At 44.0% G+C, this 21,796-nt stretch overlaps 1 protein-coding gene across 1 annotated transcript in view; it reads left to right on the top strand.

Annotated features, from left to right (window-relative positions):
• MTHFD1 (methylenetetrahydrofolate dehydrogenase, cyclohydrolase and formyltetrahydrofolate synthetase 1) overlaps positions 1–21,796 on the top strand; it is a 61,629-nt gene that overhangs the window by 21,205 nt on the left and 18,628 nt on the right. The window contains exons 3-16 of the mRNA XM_047079529.1: positions 1,251–1,310; positions 1,994–2,047; positions 3,142–3,278; positions 3,418–3,518; positions 5,803–5,939; positions 6,776–6,887; positions 11,245–11,372; positions 11,940–12,037; positions 12,673–12,846; positions 13,467–13,603; positions 15,129–15,175; positions 15,816–15,923; positions 16,066–16,140; positions 19,628–19,730. Coding sequence (XP_046935485.1) covers positions 1,251–1,310; positions 1,994–2,047; positions 3,142–3,278; positions 3,418–3,518; positions 5,803–5,939; positions 6,776–6,887; positions 11,245–11,372; positions 11,940–12,037; positions 12,673–12,846; positions 13,467–13,603; positions 15,129–15,175; positions 15,816–15,923; positions 16,066–16,140; positions 19,628–19,730 — 1,471 coding nt within the window. The remainder of the gene's footprint in view (positions 1–1,250; positions 1,311–1,993; positions 2,048–3,141; positions 3,279–3,417; positions 3,519–5,802; positions 5,940–6,775; positions 6,888–11,244; positions 11,373–11,939; positions 12,038–12,672; positions 12,847–13,466; positions 13,604–15,128; positions 15,176–15,815; positions 15,924–16,065; positions 16,141–19,627; positions 19,731–21,796) is intronic.

Here is a 21,796-nt window from a genome sequence, read left to right as displayed (position 1 = left end):
AATGAGAGGAACAATACTGTTGTGTTTGGAACCACCTCCTTTCCTACTTAGATCTAAGAATCCCAGAGTATGTTTAATGTGGTAACTGAATCAGTGAGGGCTTGAATGATAGGGGCAAGGAACACACAGAAAATGACTGAAGAAGAAACAGAGGCTCTGAAATTCTGGGGATGCCCCCACAAGAAGCAGGTAACCCATAGAAAAATCAAATTCCCGTCAAAGGATTCATCTGACTCTTGAAATTCAGATGAGTGCAGGCAGAACTGAGAAGTATCTGTATAAGGGACAGCCGAAGCTAAGAGGAAGGCCAGGTTCTATGACCCTGAGGAGAGCTTCCAGGAACCCCATCAACATGACAAGGACTGGAAGCGCTCACCCTTCTTTCTGTGCGGTTGTCCTCTTAAAAGGAGTCCTGCGTCTGTTATCTGTGGTATCAGTGGACCTACCATTTTTCCCCTCTGCGGTTTTGGGAGAAACCGAACTTACTGTTGATCACGAGAACGTGGAAAAATAGTTGTAAAATAAAAATTTACAGATATATGGCCAACAGTGAAAAACTCTTAAGTATGTTCTTGATTAGAGAAGCTGAGGGAACCCAGTGAGACCGGCATGGTAGTCAGAGGGTTTGCTCCTGTACCACAACACTTTGCTCTCTGTCTTGAGGGCAGCGGACTGCCCTCTGCCTCACACAGCTCTTCCGAGTAAGCTAGGATTAGCTCCACCCCAGCAGGTTTCTCTTCTCTGTGTAACTGGGCAAGAGAATTTTCCACTGCCCCCGGGGGCTGGGGGGTGGGAGAGAGGGTGCCCAATATACCTTCTGGGTTTTCCTGACTCCCACAGCTATGGTGTTTCTCTTGCCTGATGACAGTTCAGCCCTCCATGCTCTGTGGTTCTGTACGGCAGCTCCAAGGCAGATTCCACATGTTTCAGGCAAGCCTGTGGCTCCTTTGTTTAGTTCCCATGGCAGATGCAGATGTCCCCTCCTTTATTACTTTTTTTTTTTTTTTTTTTTTTTTTGCCTTGTGGCTTTTTCAGTGGGAATCAGGTGGGCCTTGTTTGAGGAGGGATCGGTAACACCACTGTGTTCATATCTCCGTTCTGCCCCAACATTCTCCTATTCTCCTGTGAAGTCCTCTGCAACAAGAATCTCATGATTAAACATTCCTTTTATCAAAACTAAAACTTTAGAAGCTTTTCTGTACACTTTGCCTTTCCTTGATCGTCTGATTTGCATGTATTTATTATTCTAGGTTGGCGACAGAGATGATTCTAATCTTTATATAAATGTGAAGCTGAAGGCTGCGGAAGAGGTAAAGCCCGGAAGGGCAGCGCCGTCACCCCCAGCCCACCCCCTCCCCAGGTCTTGTTGGTGACCCCGTGCCCTTTGTGCCCTCCCTGTAAAAGCTTTCATTGCCCATAGCAGGTTTGAGTCAGAAATGCAGGGCTGAAGCTGCAGCCTCCGGTTTACCCTGGAACGTTTTCTAATCAGTGATGTGCCGACTTCCCAAAGAGCAGGAACAGTGGACGTGAAACTGCTTTAGTACAGTGGTGACAATGAACAAGTAAAGGATGAATGGGTCAAAGTGAGAGACTCATTTCTTCAGACCATACGGGGGTGTGAGGTGCCTGGGTGGCTCAGTCAGTTAAGCAGTTAAGTGTTTGACTTTTGATTTCAGCTCAGGTCATGATCTCACGGTTCTCGAGATCGAGCCCGTGTCGGGCTCTGCCCTAGCATAGCGGAGCCTGCTTGGGATTCTCTCTCCCTTTCTCTTTGCCCCTCCCCTGCTTCTGTGTGTGTGTGTGTGTGTGTGTGTGTGTGTGTGTGTGTGCGCACGCACGCACGCACATTTTCTTTCTCTCTTTAAATAAATAAAAGCAAGCATACAAGGGTGAAAGTGTGACTAAGGCCATCTGATTTGTTAGTCATATTGGTTAAAAGAAATGGGCCCATGTCTGACATTCTCTTGCCTGTTTTAAATGTTCATTTTTGCAGATTGGGATCAAAGCCACGCACATTAAGTTACCAAGAACAGCCACAGAATCTGAGGTGAGCTGTGAGGAATTGACTGTTAAGAGGGGCAGCTAAAGTGCTTTCATCTCTGGTCTTTGGTTTAGTGGAATTTTAGGGATTGGTACATTCACCATATGAAAGACCTTGAGGTAATTCTTTCTTTGCAGACTCTGCTTCCAGAAAATTTCTGAAACACCCAGAGTAAATGGTGCCATCCTGGGGTATGGCTGTGTGTATACTCAGTGCGTGATCACAGTGTCTTTTGCTTCAAACCCCCTGCAGTATTCACTACAAACCAATCCCGGACCTGTAGCTGTTTGCCTTTTAAAAACCAAATATGGGGGCGCCTGGGTGGCTCAGTCGGTTAAGCGGCCGACTTCGGCTCAGGTCATGATCTCATGGTCTGTGAGTTTGAGCCCTGCGTTGGGCTCTGTGCTGACAGCTCAGAGCCTGGAGCCTGTTTCAGATTCTGTGTCTCCCTCTCTCTGACCCTCCCCTGTTCATGCTCTGTCTCTCTCTGTCTCAAAAATAAATAAACGTTAAAAAAAATGTTTAAAAAAAGAAAAATAAAAACCAAATATGTATTCCATTTATGTGATGTTCAAGAATAGGCCAAACAGGTCATTAGTGATTAAAATCAGAAGTGTAGTTGCCTGAGGGTGCAGGGGTAACTGTGAAGGGGCAGGAGGGAGAAAGAACTTTTTGAGGTCATGGAAATGTTCTACGTTCTGTGTCCAGTGGGGTAGCTACTAGCCCCCTGTGGCCGTTTAATTAGAATGAAACAAAATGTAAAATTCAGTTCCTTGGTTGTGCTAGCCATGTTGACAAGCATTCAGTAGACATTACTGTGTGGTAAGGGCACATTATAGAACATTTCTGTCATCACAGATCTTGGTTTGGGTGAGTAACATGGCTATTGCTATTAAAGTTCTTAGCTCTTTTTCTTGATGGTGTTCTTAGCAGACGCTGAAGATTACATATGGTGTTAGAATTGCTCTCAGGTTCAAGGGGAGGTACATTCTAAGAGGACTACGATTAAACTCCTGGGGGAAAATAGGGCAACCAAAAAGTGTTTCTCCACCTTTTTGGTTTCTGTGTATAACACAAATTGTGTGCGCTGTTTCTTTTAGGTGTTGAGGTACGTTACATTGTTGAATGAAGACCTCACTGTACATGGTTTCATAGTGCAGCTACCTTTAGATTCAGAGAACCCCATTAACACCGAAGCAGTGGTCAATGCCATTGTACCCGAAAAGGATGTGGATGGGTGAGTGCGCCTCGGCTCTCTGTGTCACGTTGCATGATTCCAATTATATTTCTGTTTCCAGAACAAACCATATGTGCTTCTGGAGAGTAAAGACATCTAATTATCTTTATTTCTCCCTTCATTGCTTTAATTGTTTTAGATTGACTAGCATCAGTGCTGGAAAACTTGCTAGAGGTGACCTCCATGACTGTTTCATCCCTTGTACACCTAAAGGATGCTTGGAGCTCATCAAAGAGACAGGTAAAAACAAATGTGAAAACTGGGGCGCCTGGGTGGCGCAGTCGGTTAAGCGTCCGACCTCAGCCAGGTCACGATCTCGCGGTCCGTGAGTTTGAGCCCCGCGTCAGGCTCTGGGCGGATGGCTCGGAGCCTGGAGCCTGTTTCGATTCTGTGTCTCCCTCTCTCTCTGCCCCTCCCCCGTTCATGCTCTGTCTCTCTCTGTCCCAAAAATAAATAAAAACGTTGAAAAAAAAATTTTTTAAAAAAAGAAAACAAAGCACCATTTCTTGGGTCTGGTCTTGACCCATGGAGGTAAGGGGGAGGTACACTATGGGCCCTAAATGAATGGACTTGATTGGCACAACGACCTGTCAGCTGGGGGCTTTTCCTAAATTCTCAAACTTTTTCGACAGCTCTATGGATTAGTTACTGTTACCGTTTGACAGCTTGAGAAAACAGGCTCCGAGAGACGCATAACTTGTCCCAGAGGCAGCCATGTCAAGATGTGAGCTCAGGGTTATTTGAGTTCAACGAAATTTATTTATTTAATTATTTGTTTTTGTTTTTATTGTTTTTTGTTTGTTTGTTTTCAAAGAAGTTTGCTTTTTATGGAAAAGTAACTTATAGAGTCCTAAGAATTCAGACAAAGTGAAAAGTCCCAACCCCCCACATGGGCACTGAGTTGAGTTTGAGGACTCGACAGATGGCTGGAAACAGATCTCTTGAACAGTTGGCCATATTACCCCACCACCTAGTCAACATCTTGGTATTTTAATTTCATCATGAACACTTTTTGCAGAGGTTATTTTTTACCAGGAAATGTGTCCTATTTAAAGGAAGTGGATCAGAAGTTTCAAGTGGAAAATGCTGGCCAACGTATATGAAAATTTTCTGTGGTTGGCAAGTAAAGGTTAAGCTGTAAGCCTCGGGACAGCTATTACTGTTCAGTCCTCCAACTAAATTTATATACTCTAAAGCATATTTAGCAAACGATGCATTACAGAAGCAAATCCCATGAGCCACAGCAACTTCTCTGCCCCAACACAGCTTCAAGTCCTTCTCTGAATCCTCGAAAGTCTATAATAAGGTACCTTTCAGACACCTCAGACTTTGAGGGCTTTACTTCTAGATGCTTATGATGTTAGCATTACATAGAAGCTTATCTTTTTTGAATAAAATTAATGTTATACAGGAAGCACAGTTTAAAATAAGCCACCTTAAATAAGCAAGAGTCCACTCAAGCCGGGCTGCATAGAGGAGCTCAGGTGGAGTCTTTGAGGTCTTACCCCTGCTTTCTTCTTGTGGTGGCTCATTCTTGGGCTCTCCTTGGCTGCCCTGAGCATCTCCAGCCTTGTGCCTGACAGTCATACGATTAGCTGTCATTGGCCAGGGACAGAAATGTGAGTGAGGGGCACCTGGGTGGCTCAGTCGGTTAAGCGTCCAACTCTTGATTTCAGCTCAGGTCATGATCTCATGGTTTGTGACTTTGAGCTGCACATCGGGCTCTGTGCTGACTCACAGAACCTGCTTGGAATTCTCTCTCTCCCTCTCTGTCTGCCCCTCCCGTGATCATGTGCTCGCTCTCTCCCTCTCTTTTTCTCTCAAAATAAATAAAGAAAATATTTAAAAAATAAAAAAGAAAAGAAATGTGGGGGAGTACCCAGATCATCTCCTTTAATGAGTAGAGTATGTCAGTCCTGGAAAGGACATTGGGATAGTGCCAGAAGAATGGATGCTGAGTCATCAAAAAAGAAAGCTTTCTGCTACATTTAAAGTTCCCCTTTATCACTTCCCTGCAAATAATCCTGTGGCTCAGGCCCTATGCCAAAAGAGAAATCTGGATGAGGAACTACATAAATAAACTTACCAGAGTTGGAAAGAATTACTGATACTCCTCTAATTTCCTTTGCTTCTGTCCAGCACGTCATATGTACCCTATTTGTTATAACTATTTTTCCCATGTAAGTAAATCTACTGTCTTCCATATGGCTGTTTAGCTGTATGTCAGGGTTTCTTTCTTCTTTGAGTGTAGGTTTTCTTCCCACTCTCCTATGACTCAATGAATGGATCTTGGCTTAGTCTGCTCCCCAAAACCCACAGCAAGAAAGGCACAGTATAAGTCCCAATTTGCAGCTGAAAGCCTAGAGCTGAGACTATTATTGCCAAAGAAGGGATGTTTTTAGGAAGATTTCTGTTTGATGCTCAGAACCCGTGTTTGTGCACTTGTTCTGAATTTTCCCATTTAGGTGGTGTGTGAAGAGGCGACTTCTCCCCACACTCTGACTCACCCTGGCTGTTCTTTCAGGGGTGCAGATTGCTGGAAGTCACGCCGTGGTGGTCGGGCGCAGTAAGATAGTCGGTGCGCCCATGCATGACCTGCTTCTGTGGAACCATGCCACAGTGACCACCTGCCACTCCAAGACCGCCAACCTAGGCGAGGAGGTAAGGGGACCGCAGCGGAGTGGAAGGGTTCTGTGTGTGCCTTATGCACACGTGTGCGGTGGGCGTTCTCACCTGGTTTTCAGTGCAGAAACTGCCATGTACTTCATGCAATATCTCATTTAACCCCTACAGCAACTCCCTTAATTCTTGTCTCATTTTACATGATGAGGAAACAAATTCTACTTAAAAACTTGCCCAAGTTGTACAGATTTTGTTCTGATCGTATTCTTTCTTTACCAGTCTGCCTCGTGGGAAGGTAGGGATTCGCAGTATAGAAACTGGGATGGATCACAGCAGCCAGGTCGCAGATGTGTGACACAGTGGGGGCCTCAGAGGTGGAGGTGCTCCTGAGGGGGATGTGGACGGTGGTCCCCTGGACCCCTGTCACATCTTGTTCTTGACCCTGCATCAGATCCCGGAGCCTAAGAATCTCACGTGTACCTATCCCGGCTGACAACGCACCTTCTCTTTTAATCCCCCCGAAGCAGTGCTCTGCAGGAGGTGCTGGTCCCCGTACTGCGTAGGAGAGGGGGCAGCCTCCCAACGCCTCGTAATTTAGAGCCGGGCCTGTGGCTCCAAGCCAGTGCTCCTCCCTGCCCTACGTGTTTTCATCACGTTCCCCATTCGGGAAGATTTTAGTAGCGGGGAGCATTTTGGCACATGGAGGAATGAGCCTATAGGAACTGTCAGACGTGGTGTGTGGTCTGCATAAAATAGCTGATGACATTGAACAAGTTCATACAAAGCTCAGGGATGTCTGTTCCACATGTACATTTTTATTTGTTTGTTTTATGTCTCACTGTTTAATTTCTCAAATCAAAATCCTCTTTTCCTAGGTAAATAAAGGTGACATCCTGGTGGTTGCAACTGGTCAGCCCGAAATGGTAAAAGGGGAGTGGATCAAGCCTGGGGCAATAGTCATCGACTGTGGGATCAATTATATCCCCGGTGAGTGCCGCTGGAGGATGCAGGTGCTGTCTGGTGTAGGGTGGGCAGAGGAAGACATCTAGGTCATCACGTGAAGCCTACGTGAGAACCTCTTGTCCCATTTCAGGCTCGAAGTGCTAAGGTTCAGAGCAAGTGCCCTGCCCGGGGTGCATGCAGTTAGATGACAGCCTGATGGCAGAGCTGCTGATTTTAGCCACCGGGCTGTGCATTTCCTGAGATGGCTTTGCCTAAGGAGAGGGTGGGGGAGGGGGCACGAGGGGGATCTCACAGCTGCCTTGCCTTCACGCAGAGGTCACCCTTTATTTTTAACAAAGGATGAGTGGATTTAAAATGCAACATGATCTTTGCAGAATGCTCGGTGCCTCCAGGAGAGGGGCTAGCTTTGCCAAGACTCCCATAGGAGGGCTTTACTGAGAAGGCTTGGACCCAGACCCTTCCAGGCAGAGAGAGTAAAGCCAGCGCACTGTCATTCCCTCCCAGTTGTTCCCTGTGTCAGATTCGTTTTTAAATATCAGAAATTTTCCCTGTCTTCTGTCTTCGGTGTCTCCAGTGAGTGTTAACCCTCGCAGGTGGACGCCCTGCTGTGCGCTGGTTACTGGTCTCCCACGGCCAGCTGACTCCCACGCACATCCATCTGCGAGTTCTTGCCGTGTTGGTGGGTCTTGACGTGGAGCTTCTTCCTCCCACATTACCTGTCAAACTCCTCAGCCCCACCCTGGTTTCAGCCAGCTCTGTGGCCGTTTATCTCACACCACTTTGTGAACACGTGTCTTCACGTGTTGCCGAGTGGACCACGTGCCCTTCTCTGCCCGCGCCTTGCTTGTCCCTGGCGGCTTCTATCCCCACATCCTCTGCAGTGGGTGGTTCCCTTACGGTGACGTTTTCAAAATTTGACAGGATGATACAGTGAATAAAACTGTACACGTGCCTCACAGATTCAAGAAAGGAACAGCCTTTCATCAGACAGCTGTTTCTGTGCATCACACACCAGGGCAGGCCTTGGGCTACGTGGTCGGAAAAACTCCACTTTGATCTTCAGTTTAAGCCACTTCCTCTCTATCTCTCCTTCTCTTGAAAATCCTTCTCTCCCTCCCTCCCCGCCCACAGAACTTGGTGTCTCTTTTACTGTGTGTGGTGTACTGTGCTGTCCTCCACCTTGGAGCCGTGGTCTCTGCAGTTCCTTGTCTAGCTTTATGCCCTCTAACTGCTGGCACTCCCACCTGTTGAATTGTTGAAGGGAGTTTCAGCAAGAATATTGGGTTTTTTTTCCCCCTTCCCATCTCAAGTTTGAAACATAGACACTAAGCTGCCAGGAACATTAGTCACTGTCAAGCCTTCACCATTTTTAACCTCCCTCCCACTCTCCTTACTGTGCTTTTAAGACAGTAGCTCATAATTGATCACTCATTTTCTTGTAGTGTAATTATCTAATGGGTGATAAAGAAATTGCTCTCCTACAACTCCTCACTTTGAGTACTTGTGATATGACATTCAAGCCCATTCTGTTTAAAACCTTGCATCTTCTGTATCATATTTCTGCATTTTGGCATTTTGGGGGGCAGGGAGGGGGATTTGAGAGATTTGAGAAGATAGAAGAAAAAAACACCTGGATAGGAATCTTGAGTCCCACAGGCATGAAATGTTGACTTACACATGAAACTCCCCATCCTGTTCACATTTATTCCTCACACAGATGTTGAAATATGAGTAAGAGCAAATCAATATCTGGTCAGCTGTGTTTTTACTGATCTGGGGTATTTAGTAAATAAGTTTTGATAAGGCTGGATTTTATTGTTTCCTTCTCAAATTATCTTTAGTAAGCCAAGCAGGAAGTCTGCTTTTATGTGTTTCTCTTCTGCTCTGAACTTGAATCTTAAAAGTATTCCTTTTCTTTTTTTTTGGAAAAAAAAAAACAAAAAACAACTTAATTCATTCTTAATTTGGCAAATGTCTTAGGATATTATCCCTGCGTGGACCATGCAAATGACTTTTTTTCTTTAAAGTTTTTTTTGAGAGAAAAAGCATGAGGAGGAGGAAGGGGAGAGACAGAGAGAGAGAGAAAGAGAGAGAGAGAGAGAGAGAGAGAGAGAGAGAGAGAGAGAATCCCAAGCAGGCTCTATCCTGTCCGTAGAGCCTGACATGGGGCCTGAGATCATGACCTGAGCCAAAATCAAGAGTCAAACTGACACCCAACTGACCAAGCCACCCAGATGCCCTGCAAATGATTTAAATAATCAAAATATAAGTCAGGATACGGCCCAATTACAGAACATGATGCCTTGAAAATGAACATTGGCAAAGAATAGTATTTAGTTCCTCCAGTCCACCCACTGGTCTGTAACTCAGTGATTGGATTTTGTACCTATAATTCACAATGAAAGAGAAATTCTAGGGCTCAGATAAATAACCAGAATGTTTATTGGTTAGTGAAACCATACACTTAGTTTGAGAAGTGGTCACTTTTTCTACTGACCACATCATACTTTACACAAAACACTGGACATGTACCAGAGGGCACTCGGGTCAACCCTAATAGTGTTGATTCAGAAGCAAAACAGAGCTCATCTAGTGTAGCAGTTGTACAGTGATTGATATGTCTCCTATATATGGAGACACTAAAATGACTAGCATGAATAAATAGGAAGAGGTGCAGGGCATTTTAGACTAATGTCCATGTTAGACTATTGAAACCTGTACAGTAGCTCTTAGCCATAGCTCCTTGGCATTTTGAAATGACTATAGGGGTGCCTGGGTGGCCCGGTCGGTTAAGCGTCCGACTTTGGCTCAGGTCATGATCTCACGGTCCGTGAGTTCGAGCCCCGCGTTGGGCTCTGTGCTGACAGCTCAGAGCCTGGAGCCTGTTTCAGATTCTGTGTCTCCCTCTCTCTCTGTCCCTCCCCTGTTCATGCTCTGTCTCTCTCTCTCTGTCTCAAAAATAAATAAACGTTAAAAAAAATTTTTTTAATTAAAAAAAAAATGAAATGACTATAGGGTTCTGAGAGGAAATGTTCTGTGGTAGCTTGCTTTATAATTTAGCAACCTAAAACTATCCCAAGGAGAGATATTCTCCAGCTCCTTATAGTACATATAGAAAATATCCTATGTATCTAGGATGGGAAGAGAAACCCTTATGTTTAGAGAACGCTTTTTAAAAAAAATTTTTTTTAATGTTTATTCATTCCTGGAAGAGAGAGACAGAGTGCAAACAGGGGTGGGGCAGAGAGAGAGGGAGACACAGAATCTGAAACAGGCTCCAGGCTCTGAACTGTCAGCACAGAGCCCAACACGGGGCTCAAACTCATGAACCGCGAGGTTGTGACCTGAGCCGAAGTCGGATACTAAACCAACTAAGCCACCCAGGCGCTCCTAGAGAATGCTTTTTCGATTTCAAGAATGCACACAATTTCTGACTTGATTCTCAGTGAGCTTGTGAAATAGGTAGTGTCAGTCCTTTGCAATCTTTGGCCTTCTGGTCAGGAAGGAGCCCACAGAGGCTAAGGACTGGCAGTCAGCTGATCCTAGAACTTAGATCTCTTGAAGTCTGACTTTTGGCTACATCCTAAAGTTTGCTCTGTCGGTTGTGGTGATCTGATCAAACAGAAGGGGTGAAATGGCTAAGATCCTACCAGATCCTGCCTCGGGAGCCTTAGAGCTGCAGGGTCTAGCCCTGTCCCCCATCCCCTCCCGGAAGTGCACTGAAGCCAAGTAGAGGAGGTACTTTGTGTGAGTGAGCAGTGATGCATCACTGGGTTTTGTTCTCTCGAATAGCTGTTCTTTGCTGGTGAGATTTGTAGTTGTTCTGATTTCCTTTTAAGGGAAGCGTAATTATATTCTTTGCCTTTTGCATACATTTAAGTAGCTGCTTGTCTCTGGAATTGGATGTTGAATTGTTCCTCCAGCTCACGCATGGAGCTTACAAAGTGCTGACAGTTGCTGTAGAAACGGTATCTGGCAGCTGTGACATAGTTGGAGCTTTGTGCACCAAAAAATTCCTTTGTAGGCCTTGGCAAATTAACATTTTAAAAGGTGCTCATTACATACTGGGTAGTTGGTTTTAAGAATAAAAAACAGTTGGTATTTTATTTGCCACATGACTGCAAAAGGATTCTCCTGGTTCTGAAACACCACTTATGCAACTTGTGAATTTTTGCAGGTAAAGTAAGTTTCTACCTAGAAAATAGCAAACACCTGTCATCCTATAGCTTTTTAGTAAAGTAGATGTTTGAGCCTGATGGGAATACACACCCTAAACTCTAGTTATTGGTGCAAGCTGTCATACTCAATCACTTAACTTGGAAATAAACACCACGATTGCAATTGTGAGACCTTGCCTTGCTTTTTTTCCCCCCTTGACCAGATGATACAAAACCAAATGGGAGAAAAGTTGTGGGTGATGTGGCCTACAATGAGGCCAAAGAGAGGGCGGGCTTCATCACTCCTGTTCCTGGTGGTGTGGGGCCCATGACGGTGGCAATGCTAATGCAGGTGCGTGTGAATGGAAGTTTCTGCACTGGGGGTCAACTGGACTTACTGTGATTATTTTGCAGTATATACAAATATTGAATCATTGTGTTGTACAGCTGAAACTAATACTGTTGTATGCCAGGAAAAAAAAAGTTTTTCTAATGGTTGTAAAAAGCTGCTAGAATTCAAGTTATTGCTTTTAAGTAAGGATGTGAATCTATTGAAGGAGAAAAAGGGACTGTTAGAACAGAGATATAGAACCAGTTCTATTAGTAGGGCAAGGTAGGGATGGCACAATGGGGATTTACTCTGGAGTATCAGAACCTCAGGAAAAGGAAAGTGCGAACCCACAGCTCTGCTAAGTGCACTTTGTCTTGCTTGCCCTTGTTGATACACACACAAGCTGAGATGGGGCGAACCCAGGGCACTTTAGCGGCTGTAGATTCTTGCCTAGGATTGAAGCATGTTTATAGGGGGGTCATAAAGCTGTTCATTTTGTGGTTGAACTGGAGTGACTTGGGATTTGGAATTGAGGTGGAAGTTAAAATAACCACTTCTTCTAAGTTCCATTTGTGACCTTTCGTTTAGAGCACAGTAGAGAGTGCAAAGCGTTTCCTGGAGAAATTTAAGCCAGGAAAGTGGACGATCCGGTATAACAGCCTTAATCTCAAGACACCTGTTCCCAGGTAAAAATAAAATTTTACGGGTTTAAAACTTTGTGGATTATCTGCTTTTAGCTCATAGATACCATGGCTACATATGTGCCACCTCCAGAAGCGCCATCAGTGGTCGGGGTGGGTCGTTCCTAGGATGCAGTTAAATAAATTCAGTGAGTCAGGGCACCTGGGTGTCCCAGTCGGTTAAGTGTCCGACTTCAGCTCAGGTCATGACTCACGGTTTGTGAGTTCGAGCCCCGCGTTGGGCTCTGGGCTGACAGCTCTGAACCTGGAGCCTGCTTCAGATTCTGTCTCCCTCTCTCTCTGCCCCTTTGCCACTCATGCTGTCTCTCTTTCTCTCTCTCTCAAAAATCAACATTGAAAAAAATTTTAAAGGGGCACCTGGGTGGCTCAGTCGGTTAAGCGTCCAACTTCAGCTCAGGTCACGATCTCATGGTTCGTGAGTTCAAGCCCTACGTCGGGCTCTGTGTGGACAGCTCAGAACCTGGAGCCTGCTTCGGACTCTGTGCCTCCCTCTCTCTGCCCCAACCCCACTCACGCTCTTTCTCTCTCAAAATTAAATAAACATTAAAAAAAAAATTTAAAGTTTTTTAAAAAAGTTCAGTGAGTCAAGACTGATAGATATTTTCTCTGTTTCCTGTAAGTGACATTGACATATCACGATCTTGCAAGCCGAAGTCCATTGGAAGCCTGGCTCGGGAAATTGGTCTGCTCTCCGAAGAGGTAGAATTGTACGGTGAGACAAAGGCCAAGGTTCTGCTGTCAGCACTGGAACGCCTGAAGCACCAACCCGATGGAAAATACGTGGTGGTGACCGGGTATGGTTGTTACTCGTTTGCTCTTGGAATCGTAATCCTGATTATTGTTATCAAAGATTGCATTTCCTCTTAGCATATATATGAGAAGTTTCCTTTCATTTGGTTTCGGCATTTTCACGTGTGTTTAGTCTCATTTGACTCTTAACAGCAACCCTGTGAGGTAATTAAGAGTAGATTCTAACCCTTTGGAGATGAGAAAATTTGTCAAGGTTATCCATCTAGTAGGGGAAAGAGTTGAGATGGAATCTGAAGATAAGCTTTTTTTTTTTCAACCCCAGATTTTTTTATTCAGTAGATGTATTGAGCATTTATTTTTATGGTTTGGCTGAGTTACACACAATAGCTAATTTTTTAGATTACATCGAGCTATTAAAATTATAGCAGTGTCTCTATAAGATCAAATGTATTTTCTCCTCACAGTGCGAGGGGCTCAATTACAACAGTCTTTTTAAATGTAACATTTTTTTGCAACTTCAGTAAGACTCTTGGAAAAGAACCTTTTCAGGTCTTTCTTCTTCCTTACTATTCAGGTTAAAAATTATTCTCTAGGTCTGGCTTAGCGATTCACATAAATTTAATTCCTATAAATTCACTTTCCCTCTTTTGCTTTCACCTTGAAGAATAACTCCAACGCCCCTGGGAGAAGGGAAAAGCACAACTACCATTGGGCTGGTGCAAGCCCTTGGCGCCCATCTTTATCAGAATGTCTTTGCGTGTGTGCGACAGCCTTCTCAGGGACCCACCTTTGGAATAAAAGGTATTAGTAGCACTAGACCTTGGGTGGCCAGAGGCCACTGCTTCTCCTTCAGTCCTCCCTGGTCCGCTTGACCCAGGAATGCTTATGGGTCTTCATATAGACACCAGGAATGTCCTCGTGGTGCAGCCCCTATTGTGATGCTTTTGGTGAAGGCTTTTCATCAGATCATCCCAGCTCTTGCTGTCACTATTTGACACTGCACAGGGGTTCCCTGGGATGGGTAATAATGTAGCGAGAGGTGCTTTTCTATGACTAATAGTCAACTGTCACAGTAACAATAAAGGTAATCGTAGGTACTGATCATCATGCTGACTTTCTAGAAACAAAGACACCCTACAGCTGTCTCAGCCTGTTGGGAATAAGAAAAGCCTACTGTTACTGAGTATATGCTTTTCGCTGTGTTTTATGCTACGCAGCGTATGCATTTTCTCTTCTAATATGAGATAGTTACCGCTGCCACCAGTTGTCAGCAGCAGTGGCTGGGACTCCCAGAGTAACTTTGTCAAGTGCCAGGGTGGGTGCCATGTCAGTTTCAGATGCTTTAACAGCACTGCCCACACAGGGTTTCTTCTGATTGCACAAAAACATGACGTCACTATTCACTCTCCACCTTTCGTTTTTGGTAGCTGTGGTACTGCAAACATGCTCTTTTCATTTAAAGTATTTTCATTAATCGTAAGTTCGTAGAGTTAGCGTTCTCATGTGCTCGGTGAGAGCATCACATATTCTGCTTGTTCTAGAGACTGCTGCACAGGGCACACCTTTGCTCTTCTGCCTGTAGTAATATATTTTATAAATGTCCCGACTCAGTACACTCTGAGCTTGTCTTACCAACCGTCTTTCAACTTCGGAATGAACCGTTCCCTTGCACTGCTTATTGAACCCAGTATTCTGCTTTTCCTCTTATCACTAATTGCCCCGTTTTCATCGCGTGGTCTCTGCCTCACAAAAAACCCACAAAATCTAAACCTCAAATTGACATTCGTCTCACTGATAACCAGAACATTTTTGACTGGTCTTTTCTTAATAATCCAAACAGACCGGCAAAAGCTAGCAGTTAAGCTGTTTTCTAACATGTGTCTCCTATTTAGGAAGAAGTACAGTCTCTGTGTTTGTGTTTGGTGTGTATATATTAAACATTCCTTTTTTTAAAATGCCAGCGTAGCATTTATGAGAGTAGGAAATTGAGCAGAGTTGCCTTTATGTAACTGTAGGCTGGGTCTTTTAACAAATGTTAGGAATCATGGGGAACCTGTCTCTAAAGATAATGAGTAGGTATGTATGTGTTCATGGTTTTGTCATTTAGAGTCAGATTTCAACGGAGACTATTCAGCATGAGCAAGATCAAGTGTTTTAGACTGGTAAAAGAAAATTAGAAAACACTTGGTCAAAGCTGTCCAAATGGTTGAAAAAAGTAAATAGATAATGTGCGTAGCAGCGACGAAAACCAATTTGCTTTTATTTGATTTGCAAGTGGTAGAGAAACACACTTAACCTGAGTCCTCACCCTTGGCCTGCCCTGTAGGTGGCGCTGCAGGAGGTGGCTACTCCCAGGTCATTCCCATGGAAGAGGTAAAGTGCCTGGAATTTGGTTTCACTTGGACCTTTATTTATAGTTTTTCTTACAGAGATTAACTCTTTTTGTGCAGAGTTCTTAGTGGACAAATGACTTGTTTCTCATCAGAAAGGGGAAAACATCTTAATATGCAGGCTTGTGAGACAGCTTAGTTTTTTTCACATGACAAGGACTTCAAGGTCTGGCTTTCACTGGGAATAATAATTTTAAGCAAGAGATGAAATAAAGCATGGGAATAGGAAGGACCAACACAAGGTGTATTCAGAGCGGTAACTCCAGACACGGGAGCACGGTATGAGCATAGAGGCACAGGGCTGCCCTCATGAACCCCTCGGTGCTCACAGTCTAAAGGACAGGAGTGTGCCCTCAGTATCCCGTGGTTGCTCCTGATGCTGGTGGTACGGGGTTTGTGGTTACAGGACGTGTCCCTTCAGGTAAACACCAATTTCTTGTGAGGCTACACAGTCTGTAATTTATGTTTTCAAGAGCGATTTGTACCGGGTGTTTGTTTGCTAACTGTGCTGCCGTCAGGTTTCTGTTAGCTTTAACACAGGGATTGATTTGGTTGCGATACAATGATCATCGGGAAGATGTCGGAGAAGCTGAAAGACTGATGTGGCCTCTGCTCTTTTGTAGTTTAATCTCCACCTCACTGGTGACATCCATGCCATCACCGCAGCCAACAACCTTGTGGCTGCAGCCATTGATGCCCGGATGTTCCACGAACTAACCCAGACAGACAAGGTAGGCTCCTGAGGCCCACAGGCACTTTTGAAAGGGCTGACACACCCAAACTAATGTTGTTGGTCCCTTGGGTGTTGATGATGCAGGTGGCAAGGCAGGGGGTTCCTCTCACTTCAAAGCCCTTTTCCTCCTTTTCTTTAAGGCTCTCTTTAATCGTTTGGTACCATCAGTAAATGGAGTGAGAAAGTTCTCTGATATCCAGATCCGAAGATTACGGGTGAGATTTTCCCTTGTTCATTTTTGATAATTGTATGAAGTTGGGTGATTAATAAGGAGATACCGGGGCGCCTGGGTGGCGCAGTCGGTTAAGCGTCCGACTTCAGCCAGGTCACGATCTCGCGGTCCGTGAGTTCGAGCCCCACGTCGGGCTCTGGGCTGATGGCTCAGAGCCTGGAGCCTGTTTCCGATTCTGTGTCTCCCTCTCTCTCTGCCCCTCCCCCGTTCATGCTCTGTCTCTCTCTGTCCCAAAAATAAATAAACGTTGAAAAAAAAAATTTTTTTTTAAAAAAATAAGGAGATACCTATTTTAGATCAAGTTATATCCATAAGCGTAACCTTAAGGTCATTGTATACATAACAAAGGTTGGTGGTAGAGGGTATCTCTCATCCATCTGTAAATTATAAGTGGTTAGTCCTGGAATACATACAGCACTGACACCCCCACCCTCAGTCAAGAAGACATACTTCCGGGGCACCCGGGTGGCTCGGTTGGTTAAGTGTCCAACTCTTGATTTTGTCTCAGGTCATGATCTCACGGTTCATGAGTTAGAGGCCTGCATCAGGCTTGCGCTGAGTGTGGAGCCTGCTGAAGATTCTCGCTGCCCCTCCCCTCCCTCTCTAAAATAAACACAAATATATAGTCATTAAACATACATTGTACCCTGTGACCCAGAAATCCTACTGCTAGGTATTTATCCAAGACAAATGTCAAGTTGTGTTCATACAGAAACACGAATGTTTTTAGCAGTTCAACTAATAACCTCCAACATTTAGAAACAACTCTGATGTCCCTTAGTGGATGAACGGATAAACAAACCTGTACTTTTATGCAATAAAAAGGAATGAACTATTGATACACACAATTTGAATGACTCTTAGAGGCATTATGTGGAGTGAAAGAAGCCAGTCTCAAAAGGTTGCATGCTGTGTGCTTCCGTGTACATGGCATTCTCAAAAAGACAAAGCTGTCGTGATGGAGAATAGATCAGTAGGTGCCAGAGGTTATAGATCTGGGGAGGGTGTGACACAAAAGGGATAGCACAAGACGGTTTTTTAAAATAACATTTGAAAATACATTCATCATTTTTGCATATGAAAGACAATATATGTATATATATATTTTTTAATGTTCATTTATTTTGAGAGAGATTGTGAGCAGGGAAGGGGCAGAGCGAAAGAGAGAGAATCCCAAGGAGTCTCCACACTGTCAGTGTGATCACAGACCTCATGAACCGTGAAATCATGTCCTGAGCCAAAATCAAGGGTCGGATGCTTAACCGACTGAGGCTCCCAGGTGCCCTGTACATATATGTTATTTAGACAACCTGGCGTATGTAAGCTTAAGTAAATGGCACACGCTGCTTATTAGCAACAATAGTTTTATTTACTTTATTTTAAATTTTTTGCAACTTTATATTTTGATGTTGCAAGAATAGTACATGAAGCTCCCCTTTACGGAGCTACATCGTTTATGTTTTGCCCTACTTGCTTTACAATTATGTTTTATTTATTTATTTATATGCATTTTTTTTCTGGACTTGAGAAAAAGTGACTTTGACACACTATGATATGTCTAGCTTACTTTGTTTTCATACCCCCAAAAATCCTGTGTGTAAGGTAAGTTAATTATTGCTCTGTTTTGTAAAAGGGTCATGTTTTGAGAGGCATGTAAAGAGCAGGCAACGTCTAACCTTACCTTTGCTGATGGAACTTTCTGTCAGATGTGGGGAGGTGCTGGACTAAATGTGTAAATGATTCTTTAAAAGTCTCTAAGATTTGAAATCAAGGGACTTGCCCAAGGCCACAGTACCCTCTCACCACCCCCCCCCCCAGGTTTGAGCTAGAACCTCGGTCTCCTCCTGGGTCCCCAGGCCTCCTCTGTGGCAAAGTGTGCTCACGGTCTACACCCCATGTGCCCAGTCGGAGTGGGGTGTCAGTGGCAGATTCTCAGCCGAGTGACTGAGAGTTGGGGTAACTTCTGTAAACAATGTCATGTACTAGGCTTCTGAGGCCTGTGATGAGCCAGTGAGGACCAGCTCTGAAAACACATCTGAGATTTTATTTTACTTATTTTATTAAAAAAAAAATTTTTTAATGTTTATATTTATTTTTGAGACAGAGAGAGACAGAGCATGAGCAGGGGAGGGGCAGAGAGAGATAGAGAGAGGGAGAGTCCCAAGCAGGCTCCACACTCTGAGCTGTCAGTACAGAGCCCGACACGGGGCTCGAACCCACAGACTGCGAGATCATGACCTGAGCCAAAGTCGGATGCTCAACCAACCAAGCCACCCAGGCGCCCCACATCTGAGATTTTAAAACAAAGTCTTCACAGTATAAAAAAAAAGGAACTGTGGGAAGAACAGGGCTTGCTGGAGCCCACTCAGATCTACCACACATTAGGCAAAAAAAAAAAAGGAGGGGTACCTGGGTGGCTCAGTCCGTTAGGTGTCCAACTTCGGCTCAGGTCATGATCTCAGGGTCCCTGGGTTTGAGCCCCATGTCATGCTCAGTGCTGACAGCTCAGAGCCTGGAGCCTGCTTCGGATTCTGGGTCTGCCTCTCTCTCTCTGCCCCTCCCCTATCCGCACCCTGTTTCTCTCTCTCTTTCTCTCTTTCTCTCTCAAAAATAAACATTAAAAAATAGAAAAGGAAAAAAAAGGAGAACACATTTTATTTTATTTTTGTTTTTTTAGGAGAATACATTTTATACTCACTTTCCATTTCAGGACGCGACCTGTATACATATACTCTGTAAATAAATAAAATTTCCAAGTTCTGTGAGGAAGAAGAGACAAACTTTTTTTGTGCCTTTTGGAACAGTAAGAAGGCACTAAAAAATGCAGTGCTGTGTAAAAAGCATGTGAAGGTGATTTACACCGAGTTTTACTGATTAATAACTTATTTTTACCCTTCCAGATTTTTCATGTGAATTGGGGTTCTCAACTGTCTGCTTGAGAAAGCTTTTGTACCTTGCGTTTCCTTTCATACACTTGGGCTTGGTGAATTAGGTACAGCACTTTTTGGTCATTGTGCTTTTGTGTTTTTAAAAAATTTTTTTTAATGTTTACTTTTTGAGAGAGAGAGAGAACACAGGAAAGGGGCAGAGAGAGAGGGAGACACAGAATCCGAAGCAGACTCCAGGGTCTGAGCTGTCAGCACAGAGCCTGACATGGGCCACGAACTCATGAACCGTGAGGTCATGACCTGAGCCGAAGTCGGAAGCTTAACCAGGTGTCCCTGTGCTTATTTAGGGCTAGGTTTAGGGAAATGCCTCTGGGGCCCAGTTAGGGATAAACATGTTAACAACACCTGTGTGTGTGAGAAAGCGTAAGAAATAAAGGTTTGGCCTAAGGATTCTAATTTTCCCTTCTGAATATCACGTGGCTTATATTTCCTAGAGGGCACTCCCTCCGGAGATAAATTTTTAAAAAATTTATCACGCTTGTGTTTTGTCTTACTGATGTTTTAATTTTCCTGCCTCTTCAGAGACTGGGCATTGAAAAGACTGACCCTAACACACTGACCGATGAAGAGATAAACAGATTTGCAAGATTGGACATTGATCCAGAAACCATAACTTGGCAAAGAGGTACCAGTGCAGTGTCTGCGCCCCGTCGGCTTTCATTGTGCTGCACGTCCCTCCCTGCCTGTGGGGGTTATTCGAGTGTAAGGTCCAGAAGCTTGTGTGTTGGTGTCTTCATGGTTAAGGCATGACCAAGATGGTGCCTGACCTGTTTTTCTGGCCACCTCCATCAGTCTCTCTCCTTATGAGCTGTAATCAATCCTCCTTTCGTCGAGTTAGTTGGACATTTTGCTGGCTTTTCAGTGTTGATTGCAGTGAGGGTAGTTATAAGGAAGTTCATGCATAAATGAAATAACATTCTGCAAGTTTCTTTTTATGCAAAAAGTTTGGGTTTCATGAAGTAGAGAAATTATGTTTAATCACTTCTTGAATCATGCCGTTCTTTACTCCCAGAACTCTTGTCTGGCACACGTGATGTACTTTTTCTTGTCACTCTCTAGGTTGCCTACTCATTTTTACCTCATTTTATTAAACTCTTGTAACAAAGTAGGTAGGTTTCAAGGTTTAAACAGTTGGCGGTAGGTTGCTTTTCTCTGTGCACAACTGGTGTAGCTTAGAATTTTATTTGGTCCCAAATTTACCAACATAAATTTTATTTATGTGGTGCATCTACATATTCTGTGTCATTGCTAAGAAGAAATTTTTATCCAGTCATGCAGAATGCAGCTAGTGGCAAGTTTATTCACTGTTTTTGTGATTTTCATTGGCTTAGTAACTATTGCTAGCTAATGGCATTTTTAAAAATTTTGTCTTTTGGGGCACCTGGGTGGCTCAGTTGGTTGAGCGTCCAACTTCGGCTCAGGTCATGATCTCACGGTCTATGGGATCAAGCCCCGCATCAGGCTCTGTGCTGACAGCTCAGAGCCTGGAGCCCGCTTCAGATTCTGTGTCTCCTTCCCTCTCTGCCCCTCCCCTGCTCATGCTTTGTCTCACTCTGTTTCTCAAAAATAAATAGATGTTAAAAAAAATTTTTTTTTTATTTTGTTTTTAATGTTTATTTATTTTTGAGAGACAGAGAGAGAGACAGAGTGTGAGGAGGGAAGGGGCAGAGAGAGAGGGAGACACAGAATCCAAAGCAGACTCCAGGCTCTGAACTGTCAGCACAGATGCAGAGGCTCGAACTCATGGACCGCGAGATCATGACCTGAGCTGATGTCGGACACTTAACCGACTGAGCCACCCAGGTACTCCTTTTTAAAAATCTTTTAAATTTATTTTTTTAATGTTTATTTGAAAGCTTATTTATTTATTTTGAGAGAGAGAGAGAACCAGAGAGAGTGAGCAGGGAGGGGCAGAGAGAGGGAGACAGTGAATCCCAAACAGACTCCATGCTGTCAGCATAGAGACTGATGCAGGGCCTGACTCACGGACTGTGAGATCATGACCTGAGCCGAAATCAAGAGTCAAACGCCCAACCAACTGAGCAACCCAGGTACTCTGGGTTAATGGCATTTTAAAGATGACTTCTTTAGTATCTAAAATCACATTGGTATACCTTTTCCTTTGCTTTCATTGACAGATGGTATAATATTTTATGAGGAATAAGGTAAAGATCTATTTTGAAAATTTAGTATCTCATTCCCTTTTCCTTTGCTTTATGTCTAATTCATGCTTCCTAAGAAAGTAGAAGCAGACAAGGAAAAAAATGGATCATACCTATTGACAGGCTATTTTATAGAGAGAAATCAAATACAAAGAACTTGACATAGTTTTTGAAAATAAGAGTAGGCTCTAACAGCCCATTACATCCTTCGCTTACCAAGTGGTGTGTGTGTGTGTGTGTGTGTGTGTGTGTGTGTGTGTACATGCATTGTTATGCATTGTGCAAGACCTGCTTTTGGGGTTTACATTTAAAAAAAAAATTTTTTTTTAAATTTTTTTTTTTTTTCAACGTTTTTATTTTTATTTTTGGGACAGAGAGAGACAGAGCATGAACGGGGGAGGGGCAGAGAGAGAGGGAGACACAGAATCGGAAACAGGCTCCAGGCTCTGAGCCATCAGCCCAGAGCCTGATGCGGGGATCGAACTCACGGAGCGCGAGATCGTGACCTGGCTGAAGTCGGACGCTTAAC

Source organism: Lynx rufus, unplaced genomic scaffold (assembly GCF_022079265.1).
Source record: "Lynx rufus isolate CCGP_SWC_20201006 ecotype Redwood Valley unplaced genomic scaffold, mLynRuf1.p SCAF_17, whole genome shotgun sequence".
NCBI classification, from domain to species: Eukaryota; Metazoa; Chordata; class Mammalia; order Carnivora; family Felidae; genus Lynx; species Lynx rufus.
This window is presented reverse-complemented; position numbering and strand designations above follow the sequence as displayed.